The sequence below is a fragment of the Ursus arctos genome, unplaced genomic scaffold (genome assembly GCF_023065955.2).
Source record: "Ursus arctos isolate Adak ecotype North America unplaced genomic scaffold, UrsArc2.0 scaffold_7, whole genome shotgun sequence".
Classification (NCBI taxonomy): domain Eukaryota; kingdom Metazoa; phylum Chordata; class Mammalia; order Carnivora; family Ursidae; genus Ursus; species Ursus arctos.
In genome coordinates this window covers 15,027,396-15,053,653 of record NW_026623089.1, presented here as the reverse complement: position 1 = coordinate 15,053,653, position 26,258 = coordinate 15,027,396, and the positions used below count along the sequence as shown (strand labels likewise).

Below are 26,258 nucleotides of genomic sequence, written 5' to 3'. Positions count from 1 at the left end.
ATTATTGTTTTTAGGAACAAATTGAAACCCAAATGAGTCACAGTGTAGAGTTATTCAAATAAGTTATGTATCATTAATAGAATGGAACTTAGGTGTTGAAAAATAATAAATGGGTCGTGGAAGAATGGCCCAGTTGTTTTAAGTGAAAAAATAGTTGTACAATAGCATGATTTTTGGTACAGGTATTTATAGGTATAGATACACATGTTTGTAATTTAAATGTATTTTGTATATGTGTAATAAAATATTTAGAACAATATTCTGAAAATAACAAATTGTGAAAAATGCCTCTAGATAGTGGGCTGGGAGAGAAGGCAATATTCACTTTTACATTAAAATACCTCTATTTTTACATTATTATTATTATTATTATTATTTGGTAAGAAGCATGTTCATCTTTATTAAAAAGAGAATGAATAAAAATATGATAACCTTCAGCTGGGCTATATGAGTAGAGCTTTAATAAGAGGTTAAAGAGTATTATTCAAATTATTCCTAAGAAGTCATTATTAATGTCATTTTTTAGAAATTACCTCCAAAATGTAATACTCATTAGTTACAAGTGTGCTCTGAAATTTCTTCACATATGTTAGTTTTATGAAAATAAAATTGGCTTAGTGACTCCTTTTTGATACTTCTGTATTTTATGACCATTGAAGTATCACTTTCTTCACTATCTTAGAATTATGTAAAAGTGAACGATTTTTAAGATCACTTTTATTTTCTATTCCTTGAGTTGAGTATTTTCAGTTGAGCTGCCTACTATGCTAAAGTTTAGATGACTAGTTAGAGGGAAGATGGAGGTGTGGTTTGGGTGGATACATAAAGACCAATGACAGATTTCTATATATAGTTGCTTTTTGTAATCTAAAATTTTTAAGGCAAGGATCTGTGTTTTGTTCATCTGCATATTCTTAAAAGCATATCTTGCATATAATTGATGCTTGATTGATTTGCAGTGAGAAATAAGAGCCCCTTTTAGATATACCAAGCAGAATGGGATTTAATATAGGGAGTTAATTACAAAAGTATTAGAGACAACAAAATGAGGGGATCACCCAGAAATCTGGAAGCTGCTACACACCCAGGCTGAAGCCTATGACCACATTTGTCATGAGCTACTCTAGATGCCACTGCTGCCACTGAGCAGGCACTACCCCTGCTGCTGTTGCTATAAAGTCATCACTGTTCCTATCCACTGTAGTCCCCTGCCTATTCCTGCTGCTAGAGATGAAGGTAGAATGTCTTTGTTACTTTCACCTTCTAATCTCTCACCAGGACTCCCCTTGGTGGAATCTGTTAGTTAATACAGTTGTCAAGGGAGTGTTGAAAATTTAGTGTTTAGGTTTTCATCAACATTTAGTGTTTAAGCTTTCATTCTACCCTGTAGGAGGGAAAGTGGGGCTCAAAACCAAGAGATGAAGGACCAGCACAGGGCTAAAAATTGCTAAGGGTGGGGATCATATCTTTTTTAATCTTTGCTATATCAGTGACTAATTCAGAGCTTGTCACGTAGTAGGCTTTCATAAACTATTTGTTAGTCTTTTTTTCAGGGTTATTTACAAATAAAGAAATGTGTTGAGAATAAAGTTTTCCTTTTTCTGTTGCACATCCCAAAATTTGACATTTTCATTATTTCGGAGTTTAATCTACAGAAAGTCTTACTCAACTTCAGTCTCTAACATCTAACATAGTAACTAGCATATATTTAATAATTGTTTTTTGATTAAATGAATATTAATTTTACTTAATTTACTCATAAAATGTGCTATTAGAATTTACTTATTGGTGGTTTGGTGATATATTAGTTATATTTTTAAATACTCCTTGAAGTTCATGATTTATCTTCTTTCTCTTACAGCATCAAACACTTGGCTTGTTCCAGAAACTAAAGGAGCTATTGTTCAAGGTGGATATGGCCATACCAGTGTATATGATGAAATAACAAAGTCCATTTATGTTCATGGAGGCTATAAAGCATTACCAGGCAATAAATATGGATTGGTAGATGATCTTTATAAGTATGAAGTTAACACTAAGACTTGGTGAGTAAATTGGGTAAAGGTATGATGAGAAACTTTGTCACTGTTGTATTTTATATTCCTATAATAGTGGTGCTTATTAAATATCTTCAGGGAAACATTCTTGTCCTTTTTCCCTATTTATTTCAACTAATGAAATTCTCTTGTACAGCAAAGGCACAAAATAACACATTTTCTATGTATTCATTATCACTTTAAGTGATTGACTTTAAAATGTTTTCTGATTACATGGATATACTTATTTTCCATGCATTACTTTTAAGTGCTGATCTCATGTTCAATTCAGATGAGCAATTTTGCTTACCAGTGAAACTTTGAGCTTTGATATTTTCTACTCTGTGATTTTCCTTTGCATTCATATTTTAATGTCATTTTAAATTTTAAAAACATTTCTTCAGTTTCATCATCTAATTTCCTGTGAAATGCAAAACTTGTGCATTTAGGTGAATTTTTGTTGTTATAAACAGTGTTACATTATGCATCTTGTACTGGTTTTCTTATGTAGATATGCAAGAGTTTTTGTAGGGCATATACTCAAAAGTGAAATTGTTGTGTCTGAGGCTATTTACATCCTCAGCTTTACTACATGTTGCCCAATTGCACTCCAAGTCACTGTGGTAATGTATAGTCCCACCAGCTAGGTGTGAATGTCCTTGTTTCTTCATATTACTACCAACATTTGGTAATTGTGAGGCTATTTTCCTTCTGCACTTGCAATTGATTTGCGTGGTATCTTAATGATATTTATTGTGCTTACCCAGGTTACTATTGTGACTAGCATCTTTTTATGTGTTCATTTGCCACTTGTGTTTCCTATTTAGTGAATTGCCTATTTATAACCATATGTTCTCTTTATGTTTGAAATATTAATTTTTCACTTATTTTTTCTATATATATGAGTTTTAAAATAGAATTTTTGTTGTAGTCAAATATTTACCTTTGTAAAACCTGGGGAATGATTCTGTTGTTGTTTTAAGACATTACACATTCTTTTAAACTCTTATCATGAAATTACTTTATGCATTTGAATGAAATACAGTTTTTAACCAAATTTTGGTTTGTTCTACCCCCTTCACTTTCAAACATACATTCTAACTTTTATTTTATTTGAAAAAGAAGGATGGAGTTAAAAAAAAGATAAGACTTTTCCTTTGGATAATTTGGTAATTTTTATTATTTTTTTGTCTATCAATACATTATTATTTATATTTTTATATATATTAAGACCAATAAATCACTTTTTTCTTTTATATAATTTATGCATTGCATTTTATTTTCTATTTTAACATTTCTAACTTTTCCTCTTTAACTTTTTGTTCTGATAGCAAGAGGAATTGTGATTTAGTGATTAAGGCACTATCGATCTGCTTAACATATTTTTTGATGTGAAAGGATAAGAGATCTATGGGTATTATTTGAATGAAGTAAAAATGAGAGTTACTTGTTGCAAACCACTTGAATGGGATTTGCTTAGATTTTAACAAGTTTTCGTTTTTGAAAATTTCCCACAGTGAACATTTGCATAGAAGGAAGTAATTATCAATCTTGGCAATTTTAGTATATGTACAAATAACATTGGATACTTATCCCTTGGGAGAATTTATTAAAATAATTTGTAAATTATTTTTAGTACCTTATTAGAAATACATTATAGATGCATATGATACTTTAATGTTTTACTGGTATCTGTGTTTTTAAAAAATATCAGTAAACTTATTAGTGAGTACTAAAATATTTTTCTATTCTTAAAGTTTTGATATTTCTTATTAGCTTAATTTCAAAGCTTGCTATCAGATATTGATTAAAGTATGTATCAGGTTTATTTGTCAAATGTGATATAATTTTAAAATGTCACTAATATATATCCATTGTACAGATTGATTTTAAGTTTTTACCACCTCAGAACTGGTTTTATTTTTTAATAGATATAGTTTAGTAGATAGGCTACTTTTTGTACGTATTAGTAAATGCGTGTTTGGAGGAATTCTTTTTCATTGGTGTAATGTATTATTTTGAAATATTATTTCCACTGAGAAAAATTAGGAATTACATCTTTTTAGGCATCTGAGAACTATCAAGGCAGTGAGAATCTGTGGGTCAAGATCTAGGATAGGTGAAATGTCAAGGGAGGTAAAATTGGCATTTTTGTGAAATGATTTTCTTTAGATGATAATAAATCCTGAAAGCTGTCTAAGAAACTGAGCAGAGCTATTGTCAATTAATATGGAGGACCAAAACATGATTTTGAAGTGTGCTAAGGAAGATGGACTTTGCTACATACTTAAAGATTTGTTTTACTCCCTGAATTTCCAAGCCTACTAGTGTGGATAAGTCCACTTCGAATCATTGGATTATGGTGATCTGCCCATAGACTAAATAGCTGGCTGAACAAAAGTAAATCCTCTCTTGAGGAAGATATTATCACACGGAGCCTCAAATTATTTCTTCAAAAAACATATGCAATATTTGATACAAAATAAAACAGTGGTATGTCTTAGAGAAAGACACGTATGAAAAAATAGCCATTAGAAACATAGCTATAGGATAATGGTGTTTTCAGACAGAAACTTTAAAATGAAAGGTTGAAAATATTAGGAGACAAGTGGAAATTTTTACTAAAGAATCAGATGGAAATTATAGAATGAAGACTACATTACATGAATTAAGAATTCCTTAGATAGGTTTTACAACAGGTTAGACACAGCTGAGGAGGGAATTAATGAAATGGAAGATAGATCAGAATGAAATACCCATACTGAAATTAAGAAAAAGATGGATGAAAAATAAAATAGGGAAGGAAATTTAAGGGACCTATAGAATTACATGTATGTCTAACATACATGTAATTGGAATCCAGAGGAAGAAAAGTAAGAAAATAATGTAGAGCACTATTTAAAGTCTTAATGACCGAGAATTTTCAAAAATGACAAAAATCATCAAGCTACAAATTAGAGAACTTCCATGAGCACCAAGGGTAATAACTAAAAAGAAACTTATACTTAGAAATATATCGTGGTAAAACTAATGAAAATCCAAACATGAAGAGAAAAATTTAAAAGTAGCCAAAGGGGAAAAAGTCATACTCTCTTTAAAGGAACAACATTAAGACTGACAATTTCTTTCTTTCTTTCTTTCTTTCTTTCTTTCTTTCTTTCTTTCTTTTTCCTTCCTTCCTTCCTTCCTTCCTTCCTTCCTTCCTTCCTTCCTTCCTTCCTTCCTTCTTATTTTCTTTCTTTCTTTCTTTCTTTCTTTCTTTCTTTCTTTCTTTCTTTCTTTCTTTCTTTCTGATTTTATTTATTTATTTGGGAGAGAGAGAGAGCATGCATGAGCAGGGCAAGGGACAAAGGGAGAGGGAGAAGCATGCTCCTCTTGCTGAGCAGAAAACCTGATGTGGGGCTCTATCCCAGGACCCTGGGATCGTGACCTGAGCCAAAGGCAGACGCTTAACCAACTGAGCCACCTAGGTGCCACTAGACTGGCAACTGATTTTTTAAATGAAAAAATGAAATCTGGAAAACACACTATTCAAATTGCTGAAAGGAAATAATCATCAACCTAAAATTTTGCACCCAGTGAAATATCTTTAAAAAATGAAAGCAAAAAAAGGATATTTTTCAGAAAAACAAGAATTAAAAGAATTTGTCAAGAGCAGGCCTCCAATAAAGGAGATACTAAATAAAGGAAATGCTATTGAAGTAAAAGAAAAATGTTCCCAGATATGGAAGGAACAGAGAACATAAGAGAAAATTGAAGTAATTATTTATTATATTATACTATAAAAGTAATAGAGGCTTACATGGATGTAAAATTTGAATGCATGATAATAACAGCTTATAGGTCAGGAAGAAGGGTAAATGATGTTCAAAATACTAAGGTTTTTGTTCCATGTGGGAATTGATAAGAGAAACTATAGTAGACATTAATAACTAAGGATTTATATTATAATCATTAGGCAACAAAAATAAAAGTAGAACTTCATATTTAATAAGCTAATAGAAGGGAAAGTAAGAATACTACGTAATGGATTTGGAAGAAGACAAGAAAGGAATGGAAAAGGACAAAGTCTAGTTGGGATACATATAAAGGAAGTAGGAAGTTTATTTAACTCCAAATATGTTAATAATTACACTAAATGTAAGGAAATAAATATACCATATTACACGAAATGTAAGTGACTGAATATTTCAATCAAAAGGTAAGGATTTTTTGGACTTGGTATAAAGCAAAACCTAACCATATGCTGCTTAGAAAATATACAAAAGACTAAAAATATTTGGAAAAATTGAAAGTAAAAGAAAGGAAAAAGAATATACAATTGCTAAACAAAGGAAAGTTGGTATAGCTTTATTAATACCAGACAGATAAGAATTTAAGTCAGGCATCTACTTGGAAGATATAACAGCAAATTTATATGTACCTTATCATATGTGTTAAGTAAAGCAAAAAAAAAAAAATGACAGAATAAAAGGGGACAAATTATATTGGGATGTTTTTAATCCAATTGTTTTGGAACTGACAGCATAAGGAGACAAAAAACAAAAAACAGAAGATATGAATGATTTCAACAGCCTAATAATTTTGTATTTTCAGTATTTGAGAGCATATTATCTTATGACTGCAGAATATACACTGTTTTCAAGTATATATGGAACATTTTCCAAAATTTACCATATGCTATGTTTTGATGCAAGTCTCAACAAATTTAAAAAGATTCAAATTATACAAAGTAATTGATCACAACAAAATGAACACAAAAGTAACTAGAAAAACCCTAAGATGTCTGGAATTAATAAATTTCTTAAAACTAATTGGTCAAAGAAATTATACTAAAAATTAGAAAATATTTTGTACTGAATGATGACAGATCAAAATGTGTATGATTCCACCAAGAGGGACATTTATAACTTTAAGTGCATTTATTAGAAAAGATTTTTTAAAAGCCTGATAATGAGTGGTATAAACATAATCTCAAGAAATTAGAAAAAGGATGGCAGATTCCAAAAGAAGAATAAATAAAGATAGGAAAAAGGAAGAGAATATGAGATAACACAAATTAACGAAATAGAAAAGAAATATGACAAAGATGATCCCATATAGTTACCAAAAATCAACAAACCTGGTTGTTTGGAAAATGGTAACTTAAAAGCAATACAATTTATGTTACCATAAAAACATTAACACCTGTGGAGTGAATGCAGTGACATGTATGAGGGAACTTTACACAGAAAATTATAAAACCTTATTTAAGTGAGAAATAAATAAGATATAAATAAATGGAGGATACATTATGATAATTTTAAGAAAAATTGAATAGTGTAGAGATGTCTATTTTTTTTTTTTTTTAGATTTTATTTATTTGAGAAAGACTGTGTGTGAATGAGTGGGGGAGAGGGGCAGAGGGAGAGGGAGAGAGACAAGGAGACTCTCTGCTGAGCGGGGAGCTGGATGAGGGGCTTGATCCCAGGACTCCGAGATCATGACCTGAGCCAAAGGCAGACACTTAACCACCCGAGCCACCCAGTCACCCCTGTAGAGATGTCTGTTTTGCTCAAATTGATCTTTAAATTTAATGTAATCCCAAACAAAATTATAGCAAGTATTTTTTTAGAAGTTGACATGCATATTCTAAAAATGATATGAAAATGCAAATGACCAACCATAGCTGAAACAAAGTTAAAGAAGAACAAAGCTAGAGGACTTCTCTATTAGATTTCATGAATTTGAAGCTGTAGTAATTAAGTGTTGTTGCAAAAATAGGGAAGTAGACCAATGTAGCAAATAGAAGTTCCACAGGCAGACCTACGCATTTGTGGACATTTAATGACAAAGTTGAACTATAGAGCTGTTTTTATGATGAATTATTGTGGACCAATAAGATATACAATTGCAAAAAATGAATATTGGGCCCTACTTCACACCATACACAAAAACCAGTTTCAGATCAGTTGTGGATCCAAATATAGAAGGTAAAATAACGAGTATTGTATAAGATGACACAGGCAGATATCTTTATATTATTGGTAAAGAAAGACTTTTAAGGTAGATTTAAATACTTTCTTTCTTACCTTTTTTTTTTTTTTTAAGATTTTATTTATTTGACAGAGAGAGCACAAGCAGGGGAGCAGCAGGCTCCCTGCTGAGCAAGGAGCCTGAAGTGGGGCTCGATTCCAGGATCCTGGGATCATGACCTGATCCAAAGGCAGACACTTAACCAATTAAGTCACCCAGGCGCCCCTTAAATACTTATTATTGAAATACTATTAATAAATGAGAAGTGATAAACTGAACTATATATGTTTAAAAATAGTCTAAAAAAAAGGTGAAAAGGCAAGTTGCAGGAAGCCAACAAAGGACTCTCCCTGAAAATATAGGGAAGCACTACAAATCAATAAGAAAATGTCAGATAATTCAATAGAAAATGTGTAAGAGTCTTGAACAGGTACTTCACAAAAATAGATATTTGGATGGCCAAAATACACATTAAAAGGTGCTCAACTTTATCAGTCACTAGGACAATTTAAATTAAGACAACATTGACATACCATCACACTTCCACTTACATGGCTAAAATTTAAATTTACCAGACTGCTTATATCAAACGTGTATAAACTGGTTTGAAGTACTCTGAAAAAATCTTTTGACAGTTTCTGCTAAATATGAATACACTGGCACTCATAACGTATGAATCCTCTGAAATAGTTATTCTAGTTATATATCCAACAAATGCACATATGTGTGCACTGTAGTCATATAGAATAGTACTCACGACAGCTTATTTATAATAATCAATAATCAGAAACACGTGAAATATGTGTCATCAGTTCAAATGGATAAGTTATATATTCTTACAATGGATGTTATGCAGTAATGAAAATGAAAGCATCATCTCTGTATGCATCCATGCAGTTGTATCACACCAAAATAATGTTGACCAAAAGAAGTCAGACACAGAAGAATGTAATTCCACTTAAATGAGGTTTAGCACCAAGAAAAATTAATCTGTGGTTTTAGAAGTTATAACAGGGATTGTTTTAGGTTAGGCAGAATTGAGTAGTGATTGGGATGAACCTCAGGGAAGCTTCTGGAGTGGTTACTTTATGTTCACTTTGTGATAACTCACTGAACTATACCCTTAAAATACGTATACTTTTTGGTATATATATTACATGTCATAAAAGTTTATTTAAAAATAGAAGTTTGTATTTGATATGGCTTTGTAGGTTTAATATTATATGCTTATGGTTTATAATAATTGGAATAATGAAAGAGGGTTAATTTTTTAAAAAAATTTTATTTATTTATTTGTCAGAGAGAGGAGGAGAGCAGAAGCAGGGGGAGTGGCAGGCAGAGGGAGAAGCAGGCTCCCTGCTGAGCAAGGAGCCTGATGTGGGACTTGATCCCAGGACCCTGGGATCATGACCTGAGTCAGAGGCAGACACTTAACAACCGACTGAGCCACCCAAGTGTCCCAAGAGGGTCAATTTTTAATATATAGTTACAAAATTCATTTTTTTGCCATCGTTAGAAAAGGATTGAGACATAAAAGTTCTGACCCAAAGCCATTGCTGCTACCCCACTGCTTCAGGACTAGTTGAGTCTGGTTTCTTGACATTTAAAGAATAAAAGAGAACAAATATCCTATATTTATAGGAATTCCCATTTCTCAAAAATGATTCCTTTTATATTATTAGAACATACTATTAATTGTTATCATAATTTAAGAGATTTAAAACTTTGCTGTAATGATTGTGGGTACCAGGGCCATTGTGGTCTTGATTTCTTAACATTCTTTGTACATACATGTTTGTAGAACTTACAGTAGGAGGCTTTTTCTGTGATAGTGGAAACCTCAGATTTTCTACACCTTTTATTGAGGTCCTTTTCTCTATTGCTGTGTTCTTCTAACCTGTGAAAAAGCCCAATAAGTTTTAATACATAAGGAACATATTAAACCTTATCATTTACAACTTACAGCTGTAATGATCAACTAAGTAATTTTTTTCATCTTTTTCAAGTGGAGGAGAACAGATTTCAGCTATACTTCTAGAAATATTAAAAAGTTAAGTACAAGTCTAATGATAATGCTTCTGTGGTACTATATTAATTCTGTATTTTAAAAAATCTTTGAAATTACATTAACCAAAAATGTGTTTTTATAATGATGCTATGTCTGATTACATAAAATTAGTTCTTTTATATTCTTAAATATGATATAATGGGAGTTATTTTTATATTGAAGGATCCAAAGCTATTTTATTAAATTATTGAGTTTTTGTGATTTCTCTAAAATTTTAGCTGTCAGGTTTTAGAAGGTGATACAGGACAATTTTATAAATGTTATTAGTTAACTTACATTTTAGTAAATACTGATGAACATGGTATTCATGGTGCTCATCCTTGCTTATTTCTCTTCATGATGAGTGTCGGAAATCTTTTCAACAAAATTGTTGACTCTGTATCAAGTACTGTGTTGGGAATAATTTTAAGATGTCCTCAGTAAGGAAGACAGATAATTTAAAATTTTATGGTTCATGTATATTTGGGAAGTAATAGAAATACACACATATATTTATAAAGAAGTAGTACAGCAGATATATTAAAATGAACAAAATATATAGGCAAAAAAGATTATTGTCTTTATAAACATCATGATATGTTATGGGATTTGGAATTTTGCAAAGTGTGGTTAAAACCACATGTTGATAATTTGAAGAAATACTTATCTCTGTAGCTCTACCTTTTCAAGTAATTATGAGATGTGTAGTACTTACTTTTTTCCTAATACTCTTTTATAAACTGGGAAATATTGCATATGGTATCTGAAAGCATACACTTATAGTTTTAGAGTAATAATGAAGTAAACACCTTATCTGCCTGAGCTACATAAGAGGACATTACAATACCCCCATCACGTGTGACTCCATGATGGCATTCCTTTCATTATGCCTGAAAGAGATAACCATTATTCTTAATATTGTGTTAATTATTTCCTTGCTTTCCATTTTTTATATGTGTTTGGAAGCAGACTACTCATTTAGTTTGTCTGTTTTTGAATTTTGCATCTATTGTTAAACATTGTATGCTTTCCTTAGAGATCTTTTTAAAAATCAAATTTATGCGTTAGAGAGATATTTTTGGGGGGAGGTAGATAATAAAAATGGAAATAAATAAAATGTATTTAAATGATAATAAGTGCTATGGAGGAAACAGAAAGCATGGAAAGAGATGAGTTTTAGGTTGCTACATTTAAATAGGGTAATGAGAGAAGACATCTCCAAGACCATATGTGAGGAAAGACCCAAAAGAGATTAGAGACGGAGCCATGCCAGAATCTGAGGGGCAATTGGAAAGGTAGTACAAAAACCTTGAAATGGGAATATGCTTATCATTTGGAATAGCATGGTGGCCAGAATAGCTGGAGCAGAGGGTCTTAGAGTGGGTTGGGTGAAATGGTAGAAAATGACCTTAAAGTGGTAATTGGGAACACTGTCATGGAGAGTCATTGAGCTCAGTGTAAAGATTTTGACTTTTACACCAATATGGGAAGCCATTGAAGGGTTTTGAATAGAGATGTGAAATGTTCTGCCTTAGGTTTTTATGGGATCACTTTGGTTGCTGTGTTGTGATTATGATGCAAGAGCAGAAGCAAGAACACCATTTAGGTGGTTATTGTAATAATCTAAGAAACAGTTGATAGCATCTGGGACCAAGGAAGCAATGTGCGGGTGATGAGGATTGGTTGGATTCTGATATATTTTCAAGGTAGAGCCAAGAGAGATTGCATAGACTAAGGGATTGGAAATAGAGTGGAAGAGAGAATAAGTGAAAGAGGAATTAGGTTTTTGGCCTGAAGACATGAAAGCATGGAGTTGGCATTAATGGAGATGATGAATTTTGTAAGAGTAAGTTTGGTGTAGAGGAAGATTAGAATAGAAGCTCAGTGTTAGATGTATTTAATTTGGGATATAAACTACATTTCCTAGTGGATATGTTAAATAGGTGGCTAGATTTTGGAGTTTGGGCATCTGTACACTAATTTTCTGGTCGGTTAAGTAAGGGTAAATAATCAGAAGAGGAGACTGAGAATGAGCAGTTAATGAGTCAGCAAGAAAACCAAGGAAGTACGTTTTAGAAGCCAAGAGTGTGTTTCAAAGGAGGGAGAAAGTTTGTCACCCATCAGAAGGTGCAGATGGGTGAAATAATATGAGAATTGGGAAATGTTCATGGGATCTGGCAAACTGGAGTTTTTTGGTGACCTTGATATAAGTTCCAGTGGAGTGATACAATGAAATTCTGATCAGCATGGATTCTAGTCAGGATGGAAGAGGATTTGGAGAAAAGTACTGGTAAATTTTCTGAGGAGTTTAGTTTTAAGGGAAAGAGAGAAATAGGATAAAGAAATTTTGGGTAAAGAGGTGGGGACAAAGGTTTTTTTTTTTTTTTTTTTTTTTTTTTTTTTTTTTTTTTAAGTTTGGAGAAATAATTATTTTTTGCCTTACAGGAAAGAGTAATAAGATATATAAAAAAAAACCACCAAAAAAAAAACCCAATTATGCCAGAGGGAAGAATTTGCTAGGGGGATATACTTAGAAAAAGTAGCAGTGGAATCTGGTGAATAGTGAGGATAACTTTTAGGAGCATGGACATTTTATTAATAGAAATAGGAGAAAAGGCAGGTTATGTAAGTCTGGTTGCAAGCAAATGGCTAGAGGTGGTGAGAACTTGTGACGATTTTGATTCTTTTTTAATCTTAATGAAATAGAAAGTGAAGTTATCAGTTGGGAGAGAATGGGGGATATTTAGGAAGGTGGAAGAATGGGCAAAATGAATGAGGGGAAGTGGGAGATACAGTGGGAGGTTCAGTTATGGGGTGTATAAGTCTACGGGAATAAAAGGTACAGCATAGGGAATATAGTCAATGGTATTGTAACAGTGTTGTTCAGTGACAAATGATAGCTACACTTGTAGTGAGCATAGCATAAGGTGTAGAGCTATTGAATCACTGTATTGTACACCTGAAACTAATGTAATGTTTTGTGTCAATTATACTCAAAAAAAGAATTGGAGATATTTATTAGAGGTTTGAGGTTTGAAGAGAGAAAATGAAGTACGAAATGATCATTTAGGAAGAGTAGGAAAGTATGGTAGAATTGCTGGCAAAGTTGTAGTCTTGTGTGAGAGACTGTAAAAATAGATCCTTTTTATATTTTCTGTTCTACTGTGGATGGTATTCGGAATGTACCAAGTTTTGCTATTATGAACGATTACAGTATATATGTTCTTATTTAGTCTTCTCTTGTTTCATATACAGGTTTCTCTAAGCTATTTCCTTAGTGTTATAAATGCTTGGTCATAGGCAATGTCATGCTCAATTTTATCCAACTATACTTCAACATCATTTTACTAATTTATACTCTCACCAGTCATGAATGGGAGTTTCCAGTTCTCTGTAATTTCTCCAAAATGTGGTGTTTGAGTTTTAAAATAAATTTTGTTCATATGATGGGTGTGCAGTGGCATCCCCATTTGGTTTTTATTTGAATTTCCCTGATTACTAATGAGGTGGAACATCTTTTCATGTTTATTGTCCCTATATCTCTTCTTCTTTTGTCATATTGGTTGTTTTGTATATCCTTCTCTTTGATATTCATCCTTTGTTAGTTTTATACTTTGCAAACCTGCTCTCTCCCAGATTGTGGATTTTCATTCTGCTCTTAGTATGATGTTGTTTAATGAACGGAACTTCTTAATTTAGAAATGATCAATCTTTTCTTTTATGGGTTGTATTTTGTGTTTTGCATAAATAATACTTCCCTACCTCAATATTTTCTGTATTTACTACCATCATTTTATAGTTTTGCCTCTCACATTTAGTTTTAATCCAACTGGGTACGGATCCTTTTTTTTTTTTTTTTTAATGTGGATATCCAGTTGTCCCAGACCATTCCTTTAATGGCCTGTAATACTACTACATTTTTGTTAGAATTATTCCTAGGTGTTTGATATTTTTTATACTTTTCTAAATGATATCTCTATTAGTTTTCTAAGGCTGAGATAACAAATTACCACGAATTTATCCTCTCACAATTCTGTAGGCTAGACATCAGAATGGAAATTAAGGTGTCAGCTGGGCCATACTTTCTCTAAAGGCTCTGGGGAAAAATGCTTTCTTACCTTTTCCAGCATCTAATAACTCTGGGCAATCCTGGGTGTTCTTTGGTTGTAACTGTATTCATCACTCTAATCTCTGCCTTTGTCTTCCCAATCCCTTCTTTCTGTGTTTATGTGTTTTCACATGGCCTTCTTAAAAAGATACCAATCGCTGGACTTAGGGCCCACTCTAATCTAGTGAGACCTGATTTTACTTAGCTAATTAAATCTGCAAAGACTATTTCCAAATAACGTCTCATTCTGAGGTTTGAGGTAGACATGAGTTTTGGGGGATGCTATTCAACCAGTACATTATCTTTTTATTTCTTTTTGGGCTGATATGTGGAGATGCAGTTTTTTATGTTACTTTTACATGTAACAACTTGCTGTATTTTAGTAACTTATGTGTAGATATTTTTCAGTTTTTTGTAATAGATGATCAGATTATATGCATTTAATGGTAGTTTTGTTTCTTCTTTCCTGGGTCTTACAGCTTTTTATTTTTCTTACCTTATCATTTATCAGCAACAACCTCCAGTTCAATGTTGAATAGAAGTTAACAGGCACCCATTATTAGTTCGGAGCTTTAACAAAATTCTTTTGGTATTTCTCCAGTAAGAATGATGTTCACTGTGGGCTTTGTAGATGTTGTTAAGAAAGAGCCTTTTTTTCCTGGTTTGCTAAGAGTTTGTATCATGAATGAATGGATTTTATCAAAGGTATTTTGGAGGGATGATTATCTGATATTCTTACTAAATAATTTACTGTGGGTAATTATTTTAATTATGTTATTAACCTAATTTGGGTTAAGTCAAATTTAGTTAATACGTATTACTTCTTTTTTGGCTTGCTAACATTTTGATAAACAATTTTGCACTGATATCAATAGATTTGCATGTGGTTTTCTTGCATATTCTTGCCAGCTCTTTGGTGGTAAGTTTATGTGGGGCTCATAAAATGGGTTGGGTACTATTCCTTTTTATACTTGAGAACAGTATGTCTAAGACTGGGAGTATTTTTTCGTGAATATTTTATGGTGATAACCTTCATGTCAATCATTAGAAAACAACTTTATGTGTAGAATTTATATACTAAATCCAACATATGTAATGGTTATAAACCTATTTAGATGCTATAATCCATTCTTGAGTAAGTTTTGATGAGATTATCTATTTTTAGGAATCTAGCCAAGAAATCAATATCTTCTGTTAAATTGTTATAGAGGTGTTTATTATGTTCACTTAGAATCTTCAATATCAGCAGCATTTGTAGTTATGTTCCCTTTTAATTATTTTTAAGCACTATCTGCAACTCTGTACTTAACCATCCATTATCTATCATTTATTATTTTTTTCTCAACTAAGAGTGAGTTGTTGACATGAAGCCACTTTAAACCTAAATATTTTTATATGTATTTACTAAAAAGCAAGGACATTCTCTCCCATAATCACAGTGTAGGTATCAGATTTAGGAAATTACATTGATAGAATTTACTAATCTGTAGATTTTATTTAACTTTCCCAGTGGTCCTATTATCTTTCATTAAAAAGATAACACTTTTTTTATTGCTGAATTAGATTTCTCAATAAATTTTGCATGTATGTTCACATGTGAAATTGCCTGTGGTTTTTCCTTTTTATATACTATCCTACTTAAGTTTTGGTTTTTTTTTCCTTGCCAGGTTTGGGTATCCTTTCCTGATCCAGGATTATATCTAAGATCATACATGCATTTAGCGATCATGCCTTTTCAGTCTTTTTTAATCTGGGAAAATTTCGTCTTTCTTTTGAAGAATGTACGTACCCAATCTGGGATGTTTCCTCATGATTAGGTTCAAGTTTTTAAATTTTTGGTAAAATACCAAAATGTTTCCTTCTACGATTTTTTTTAAACAATTTTTATTGACATAAAAAACTCATATAACAATATTCTCCATTTTAACCATTTTTAAAGTGTACAGTTCAGTGGTTTTTAATATATTTATAATGTTTTGCAACCATCATTAATGATTCCAGAATACTTCCATCACCCCAAATGAAATCATATATCCCCTAAACACTCTTCCTCCATCTCCTGGAAACCACTAATCTACTTTCTGTCTTTAGATTTGCCTTTTTTTGGTATATAAAGGGAATATACAATATGTGGCCATTTGTGTCTGGTTTGTTTCACTTAGTGTAATATTTTTAGACTTCATCCACACTGTGGTAATGTTTTAATACTTCATTCTTTTTTATAGCTGAATAATATTTCATTGTATGAATATACCACATATTGTTTATTCACTCATTAGTTGATAGACATTTGGATTGTTTTCACTTTAGGATATCATGATTGAGGCTGCTATGAACATTCCTGTAGAGGTTAACTTTTATATATTGGTTAAAGTGGTGGTTAAAATGGTTCCAGTTTTCTCAACTGTAAAGACACAATTTTTCCTTTTTAAATTAATAAACACCTGTGGAGAAATACTTTTAGACTATGTAAAATACTTTTAGACTATGTATTCTGTTTCTTATTAAACTTTTACTAATACTTTCAGCATCCACTATCATTCTTGTGAGAAAGTTATTACCATGACGGTTACTGAATGGTGATATCTAATTTTATTATTCCTTCTAAATTGCCCTGAATTTTTCTTTATTTTGTTAAATGTTTTATAATGAATTGTGATTTTTCTTTATTTTGCTGCTCAGAGTGTGTCATATTTGGCCACTGTGCTCTCCTTCCAGCCAGGCTACTGTGTTCTTAGATGTGTCCTCATCGTCTTTGTGCACTCCTCCACTTTCTGGCACACATACAAAAAAAATTCTTTTCACATCTTGTTCTTTCCCTGCTGGAATAAGTAATTTCCTCAAGGAACCCACATTCCTTTTAGTGGAGAATAGCATTTAAAAACCAAGTTTATGGCACTGGGTTTGTTTATTGCTTTTTTGATGTGTTTACAGATCCTCTCAGAAGATAGAGACAGAAACATGGAAACACACATATCTATATCTATTTATAGAAATAGGTATACATCTATATATCTGTCTGTCTGTCTGCCTAAACCCTGTCTGTCTAAACTACATAATGACACAGTACAACATCACAGGATTTATTCTAGCTTTCCTCTCTTCCACATTTGTAAATCACTTCTGACAGTGAGAAACCTGGATCAAAAGATAACCTTAATTTCTTTCACTGGAGTTTTAGAATTTTTATTATATAGATCTTATACATATTTTATTAGATTTATGCCTATTTTATTTTTTCCTGCTAATATAAATGGCATGTCTTTAATTTCAAGTATTCATTATTCATTTAATTTCAAGTATGCATCGTTCATTGCATATATAAGAAAGCAGTTGACTTTAGTTTATTAACCTTGTATTCCTCAACCTTGCTATAATCACTTAGTTCCAGGGATTTGCTGGTTGATTCTTTGGGATTTTCTCCATAGACACTCATGTCAGTTGTGAGCAAATACAGTTGTATTTATTCCTTTCCATTTTGTGTATCTTTTATTTCCTTTTCTTATCTTATTGCATTGGTTAGGACTTCCAGTACAATGTTGAACAGGGGTGGTTAGAGAATAATTTTTGCGTTGTTCTTTTTCTTAGAAGGAAAACATCTAGTTTCTCATTGTTAAGTCTGATTTTTTTTTTTTTTTGGTAGATTTTCTTTATCAAGCTGAGAAAGTTCCCCTCTATTCCTAGTTTGCTAGGAGTCTTTATCATGAATAGATGCTGAATTTTGTCAAGTGTTATTCTGTATCTGTTGATATGATCTTATGATTCTTCTTTATCCTCCTGATGTGATAGATTACATCCTTGGCCTTCAAATGTTTAATCAGCCTTGCATACCTGGATAAATCCTATCTCTTTAATCATTAGATTAAAACTATTTTCAACTTAAATTTCTCTCTAGTAACTGAATATTTTTTCCTTGTTCCATATATTTCCTTTACTATTTACTAGATAGTGTTTATTTTATAAAAAGAGATCATAGACCACTAGATTTTAAAAGGAAAATGTGCTATATTTTGTTTAAAAACATTCAACTTGAAAGTCCTCTATATTTGACAGTGGTATAATTTTGTATGTGTGCTGCTGAAGTAAGCACAACAGTGGTATAATTCTGAATCTATAGATTTCTTTTGTAATCTAAAAGGGCTTAGGAGAGAATGGGAGTCAAATTTTTAGATGAAGCCATCTATAGTAGTTTATTACAAAAGTCCAATATTCTTTCTTTTACAGCCTTATTGAGATAGAATTCATATACCATAAATCCACCCATTTAAAGTATACTATTCAGTAGTTTTTAGTGTAATTCACTGAGTTGTCCAATCATCACCACAAATTTAGAACCATTTTATTCCTGCAGAAGGAAACCCTATACTTATTAGTCGTCACTCCTCATTTCCTCTCAAACGCACAGCTCTAGGTAAGCACTATTCTACTTTCTGTCTCTATGGGTTTTTCTTCTGGACTTATAAATGGATGATACAATATGTTTTTTTTTTTTTTAAATAATGGGCTTCTTTAAGCATAAGTGAGAGCATGATTTCATATTGTATGTATCAGCACTTAATTTCTTTCTTTCTTTTTTTTTGTTAAAATATATTCCATTGTATGGATATACCCATTTTATTTATCCATTTGTCAGTTGATGGAAATTGGGGTTGTTTCTGCTTTTGAACTATTGCTAATAATACTTCTATGAACATTTGCGTACATGTTTTTGTGTAGAAGTTTATTTTCATTGCTTTTAGGTATATATCTAGGAGTGGATTTGCCAGCTCTATGGTTACTCTACATTTAAATTTTTGTGGAATAGCCAGACTGTTTTCCAAAGTGGGTGCACAATTTTACATTCCCACCAGCAGTGTATGAGGATTCTAATTTCTCCATATCCTTGCCAACACTTGTTATTGTCAAAGATTTTGATTACAGCTACCCTAGTGGGTATGAAGTGGTATCTCATTATAGTTTTGATTTGCATTGTTATAATGGCTGTTCATATTGATCATCTTTTCATGTGCTTATTGGCCATTTATATAACTCCCTTGGAGAAATGTCTATTAGGATCCTTTGCCCATTATTTAATTTAATTTTTGTCTGTTTATTATTGACTTATGAGTCTTTATATATTCTAGGTGTAAGTCCTTTATCAATTATATGAGTTGCAAGTATTTCTCCCATTGTGTGTGTTATTTTTCACTTAGTTTACAGTGTCCTTTGAAGCTCAAAATTTTAAAATTTTGATGACATCCAATTTGTTATATATTTTGTCACTTATGCTTTTGGTGTCATATCTAAGAATCTGTTGCCTAACCTAATGCCAGGAATATTTACTTCTGTATTTTCTTCTATGAGTTTCATATTTTTAGCTCTTAAACATAGGCCTTTTATCCATTATGAGTTAATTTTTGTCTATATTGTGAGAGAGGAGTTCTTTGTTCTTTTTTCATGTAGCTATCCACTTGTCCTAGTAACATTTGTTGGAAAGAGTATTCTTTCCTTTATTTGAATTTATAATTCTTTAAATTGGCTATTATGGTCCCTTGAATATCCACATGAATTTTAAGATCAGCTTATCAATTTCAAAACAAAACAAAACAAAACTCTAGCTGGGATTTTTATGGGGAATGAGTTGAATTTATAGATCAAATTGTAGAGTATGGCCATTTTAACAGCATTTTGTTTTCTAATCCATGAAAATGGGCTATCCTTCCATTTATTTAGGCCATTTTTAATTTCTTTCCTTAATATTTTTTTAGTTTTTACAGTATAAGTTTTATACTTGCTTTGCTAAATTTATTCCAAAATATTTTATTCTTTTTGATACTATTGTCAATTGATTTTTAAATGATTTTATATTAGGATTTTGCATTGGTAGGTATAGAAGTTGGTAGGTATAGAAGTTCAACTGATTTTTGCGTATTGTTCTTTCACCCTACAGACTTGCTAATAAACTTATTTATTATTTCTAATAATTTTTTGTAGATTCATTAAAATTTCTATATACAAGATCATGTCATCTGCAAATAGTGACAGTTTTACTTCTTTTAATAGAGTTTTACTTCCTTTCTAACCTGAATGCCTTTTATTTCATTTCCTTGCTTCTTTCCCTTTCTGTAACCTGTAGTATAATGTTAAATAGAATTGGCAAGAACAGACATCTATGTCTTGTTTCTGGTCTTGGGGGGAAAACAGTCTTTCACCATTAAGTATCATGTCAAATGCTCTTTTTTTTTTTTTTTAATAGATGTCTTCTATGTTAGATTTCTATGGCTGCTGTAGCAAGTTACCACACACTTGTGTAGCTTAAAACAATGGAAATGTATTCTCTTACAGATCTGGAGGCCAGAAGTCTAAAATCAAATTGTGAACAGGGCCATGCCACCTCCAGAGGTCCTAGGGAAATTCCTTTCCTTTCCTTTTTCAGCTTTTGGTGGCTATCAGTATTCCTGGAGTTGTGGATGAATTGTTCTGTTGTCTGCCTCCAAATTCTATTACCTGATACACTTTTTTTGTGTGTGTGTCTTTTATAAGGACACTTGTCATTGGATTTAAGTTAGCTGCATAATCCAGAATGATCTCATCTCAAGATCCTTAATTTAATTACATTTACAAAGACACTTTCTCCAAATAAGGTAACATTCACAGGTTCTAGGGATTAAAACATGGATTTATCTTTTGGGGTGGAGTACCGTTCAGTCTCTAGCAGGTTGTGGACGTTCCTTTGTATCCCTATTTTGTTGAGTGTTGTTATCATGAAGAGGTGTTGGATTTTGTCAAAAACTTCTGTATCTATTGAGATTATCATTTATTTTTTCCTTTATTCTATTAACATGTTGTGTTACATTGATTTTCAGATGTTAAGCCAATTATGAATTTTTGGGATAAATCCCACTTGGTTATGGTGTATAATCTTTTTATATATTACTGGTTTTGATTTTCTAGTATTTTGTGCAGGATTTTTATGTCTCTCTTCTAAAAGAACATTAGTCTGTAATTTTCTTGTGATAGCATTGGTTTAGGTATCAGACTCACACTTTCTCATAGAATGAGGTGAATATTGTACCATCCTATTTTATATTTTTGAAGAGTTTGTGAAGAATTCACATTACTCTTCTTCCAATATTTGTTAGAATTCACCAGTGGAGCCATCTGACCTTCCTTTTTTTTTTTTAGGAAAGTTTTAAAATTCCTAATTCAATCTCTTCATTTGTTATAGGTCTATTCAGATTTTCCATTTCTTCTTTTCTTAATTTTGGTAGTTTATATCTTTTGAGGACTTTGTTTATTTCATATTGTTGTTTGTATATAGTTGTTTAGTATTGGCATTATAATCTGACTTATTTCTGTCAGATTGGTAGTCATATGCCTTCTTTCTTTCTTTTTTATATTTTATTTTTTAAAAAGATTTTCCTTATTTATTTGAGATAGAGAACGAGAGAGAGTGAGCACGAGCTGGGGGGAGGGGCCGAGGGAGAGGGAGAAGCTCCTTGATGAGCAGAGAGCCTGACCTGGGCTCGATTCCAGGATCTGAGATCATGACCTGAGCCAAAGGCAGATGCTTAGTGAACTGAATGAGGTGCCCCTCATTCTTGTTTTTAATAATTTAAGTTTTCTGTCTCCTTTTATTCTTGTTCAGTATACCTAAGGGTTTGTCTTTCTTTTTTTTTTTTTTTTTGGTCTTTTAAAAGAAAGAACTTTTGGCTTCATTGATCCTCTCTATTGTTTTTCCAATCTATTTTATATTATTTCCTGTTCTAGTCTTTATTATTTTTAAATTCTTTTTGGTATAGGCTTGGTTTGCCCTTTTGTCCAGTCTCTTATGGTTGAGGTTGAAGTTATGGAATTCTCATTTTTTCTTTAAATACATGTACTGCAAATATAGATTTCCCTCTAAAAATTGCTTTTGGTGTATTCCATGTTTGTCTTGTCTTCATTTTCATTCATCTCAAAGTATATTCTAAAATGTTTGTGATTTTTTTCTTTGACCCATTTATTATTTTGGAGTTTTTGTTTCATTTCCACATATTTGTGATTTTCCCAAATAACTTTCTTTTTGTTTTATTTTAATTCCAGTATAGTTAACATTCAGTGTTATATTAGTTTCAGGTGTACCGTATAGTGATTCAACAATTCCATACATCAGCTTGTGCTCATCATGACAAATGCACTGCTTAATCCCCAGCATCTATTTAATCCGTCCCTTCACACCTTCCTCTCTGGTAACCAACAGTTTGTTCTCTATAGTTAAGAGTCTTTTTCTTGGTTTGTCTCTTTCTCTCTCTCTTTTTTTCCTTTGCTTGTTTTGTTTCTTAAATTCCACATATGAGTGGAATCATATGGTATTTGTCTTTCTCTGACTTATTTCATTTAGCATTATACTCTGTAGCTCCATCAATGTCATTGCAAATGGCAAGATTTCATTTTTTATGGCTGAATTATATTCCATTTTATACAGATACCACATCTTTATCTGTTCATCTATTGATAGACACTTGGTCTGCTTCTATAATTTGACTATTGTATCCTAAATAATTTCTGTTATTTATTTTTAATATCATTCCATTGTGGTCAGAGAGCATACTTCATATTATTTTAAAACTTTTAAATTTATTTAGGCTTATTTTATGACCTAGCATTTGGTCAGTCCTAGAGAATGTTACATGTACACTTGCAAAGAATGTGTATATTGGTGTTGCTGGCTACAGTGTTCTCCATATGTCTGTAAGGTCTAGTTGGTTTGTGGTATTACTCAGGTATTCTATTTCCCTGTTTATCATATAGTTCAGTCCATTTTTGAAAGTGAATATTGAAGTTTGCTACTATTACTGATTTCTGTTCTGTGCATTTTGCTTCATTTTTGGGAGGTTCTGTTGTAAAGTCATATATGTTTATGACTGCCATAGCTTCTTGATGAACTGATCCTTTTATCACTGTGAAATATTACTACTGAAGTCTAGGACCATTTTTGTTTTAATGTCTATTTTGTTTGAGGTCATTATAGCTACTCCAGCTTTCTTATCTTTATTGTCTGCATAGTATCTTTCTTTAATCCCTTTTCTTAATATATTTGTACCTTTCAATCTAAAATATGTCTCCTGGAGAGAGCATATAGTTGGTAATTGTTCTTTTTTTTTTTTTAATCCCGTCTCACAGTCTCTGCCTTTTATTTGTATATTTAATAGCTTTAATTTAGTGTTATTTTTGATACAGTTGAATTTGTCTGCCATTTTACTCTTATTTAAATATCTCATTTGTTATTGTAGATAATGCTTTTTGTTACTCTTTTTTATTTCTCTTTTTGCATTAAGTAAATATTTTCTAGTGTAACATTTTAATGCCTTAATAGTTTTTTAAAAAATACAGTCATTTTAGTTACTTTTTAGTGTTGGTTCTAGTGCTTATCATCCATAACTTATTAGAATATCTTTCAGAGTTACCCTAACTTCACTCCAGTGAAATATAAAAATGTTACTCTTACAGAACTCTATTCCCTTTTTCACCTATTTTTTGTAGCATTATAATTATATGCAATATCTATATTTGTTGCAAGCTCAAAAATATATTCTTATGCTAACTTCATATAATTTTGTCTCTTAAAGAGACAGAGTAGAAAGAAGAGCAAATATATATTCTTATGTAAATTTGTTATTGAATATTTTTGCATGCTTCTTTTTCATTTGTTCCTGTTGATTTGCATTACTATTTGGCATCTTCAACATAATTTTGCTTTCATCTGTCACTTTGTGCTGTTATTGCCAAAGATATTGCATTTCTATATGTTATAGGTCCAACAATACGATTATATATGTATTGTTTTATAATAATTGTTTTTCAAATTTATTAGGAAAAGAAAGAAGAAATAATCTTTATCTTGTTTATTTTTGAGAGATAGTTTTATAAATACAAGATTCTTGGTTGACATTTTTTTCCGGATTTCTTGAGCTTTAATTGGCAGATAAAAATTGTGTGTATTTAAGGTATATATGTGATGTTTTGATACACATACACATTGGGAAATGATTACCATAGTCAAACTAATTAACATATTCATCATCTTAACATAGTTCCTATTTTTTTTTTTTTTTGGTGTGTATGGTGAGAATACTTATGATGCACTGTCTTAGTAAATTTCAAGTACAATCTTATTAACTGTAGTAACCATGCTGTACATTAGATCTCCAGAGCTTATTTATCCTGCATACCTGAAACTTTATATGCTTTGACCTACATCTCCTCTTTTCCCCCATTCTCAGCCCTTGCAAACCACCATTTTACTCTCAGCTTTTTTGAGTTTGACTTTTTTAGATTCCACATATAAGTGAGATTATGCAGTATTTGTCTTTCTGTGTCTGGCTTATTTCACTTAGCATAATATTCTCCAGATTCATCTATGTTGTTGTTAATGGCAGGATTTCTTCCTCTTAAAAGGCTGAATAATACTATATATATTTATATTTATATTACATTTTCTTTATTCATTCATCTATTGATGGACACTTAAGTTGTTTCCATATCTTGGCTACTATGAATAATGCTTTAGTGAACATGAAAGTGAAGATATATTTTTGAGATACTGTTCATTTCCTTTGTACATATACCCAGAACTGGGATTGCTGAATAATAGTATGATAGCTCTTGGTAGTTCTATTTTTAATTTTTTGAGTAGGCTCTGTACTGTTTTCCAAATTGATTGTACCAATTTACTTTCCTACCAACAGTGTACAAGGGTTCCTTTTACTCCACATCCTTAGCAACACTTGTTATTTCTTGTCTTTTCGATTATAGCCATTCTAACAGGTATGAGGTGATATTTCATTTTGTTTTATTTGCATTTCCCTGATGATTAGGGATGTTGAGCACTTTTTCATTTACCTGATGGCAATCTGTATGTCTTCTTTGGAAAAATACCTATTCACATCATCTGTCCATTGTTTAATTGGATTGTTCTTTTTTTTAATTGAGTTTTGTGAGTTTTTATGGATTTTGGATATTTTCTCCATTCTGCAAAGCTAGGTCCAGTGCTGAGGGCCTCCCATTTTTTTTTCCCTTGGGCAGTGCCTGAAGTGTTCAGGGTTAGGTAACTACTAATGTAACAGAGTTGACCCAGCTATCTGTGTGTGCTCATGAACCACCTGCCAAAGCTCCAGGGTGCTACATGGGGGAGGGATTTATAGATTGCTGGGGAGACATATTTGTGCTATTTGGAGTAAGTCTGCAGGTGATGTATCCTGTGAAGTTCATGGGTGGGCCTCTTGATAGAGTTCATGAGGTGGTTAGTAGAAATGTTGAGTCTTTGTTGAGTTCTGTGCCCTAGCTGCTATGAGCACCCTTTTTCTTCCTCTGCCAATCTTCTTATCTTTCTGGATCGCATAAGAAAGAAGCGGTCCTTTTGGGCATAATCCTGCTTGGCTGTGGAAGCCAGATACAGACTATGCTCTCACTTCCCCCAGAGGAGTAATTGTAGGTTGAAGGGGTTTCTGTTTGGGAGTGAGTGGTGTTGCCTAGGGGAACAGGTGATGTGGTAATGTGATATTGTTCTTCTTACTCTCCTTGCCCTTCCTGTTCTTGGAATTTTTGCTCCAAGTGGTCCTGGGATTTCTGGGCTCCCATGAAGTTACTCTCATCTATCCATAGTTGATAAAATCTGTTTCTGTGGGAGGATGAGGTCAGAAAACTCTTATTCCATCATCATATGTCACTCCCTGTATCTTGACTTTTTTTTTCATTCAGCACTTTGCGTATGTCATTTCACTGCATTTTGGCCTTTATTGTTTCTAATGTGAAGTCAGCTGTTTGTCCTGTTGGGCTTCTCTTGTATGCAAAAAATCATCTTCCTCTTGCTGCTTTTAAGATTTTCTCTTTCTCCATGGCCTTCAACATTTTTACTATTTTATGTCTGAATGTGGTTCTTTCTGTGTTTTTTCTTCCTTGGAGTTCATTGAGCTATTTGGATATGTATATTAATATTTTTCATCAAATTTGGGATGTTGTCAGACATTATTTCTTGACAACTTTTTACCACTTTCCCCTCTGCACTAGTATTCTTAGTAAGTATATGTTG

At 32.0% G+C, this 26,258-nt stretch overlaps 1 protein-coding gene across 7 annotated transcripts in view; it reads left to right on the top strand.

The window, feature by feature from the left end:
• ATRNL1 (attractin like 1) overlaps positions 1–26,258 on the top strand; it is a 746,554-nt gene that overhangs the window by 93,160 nt on the left and 627,136 nt on the right. For all 7 annotated transcript variants that reach the window (XM_026494203.4, XM_026494204.4, XM_057308391.1 and 4 more), the window contains exon 9: positions 1,862–2,045. In XM_026494203.4, coding sequence (XP_026349988.2) covers positions 1,862–2,045 — 184 coding nt within the window. The remainder of the gene's footprint in view (positions 1–1,861; positions 2,046–26,258) is intronic.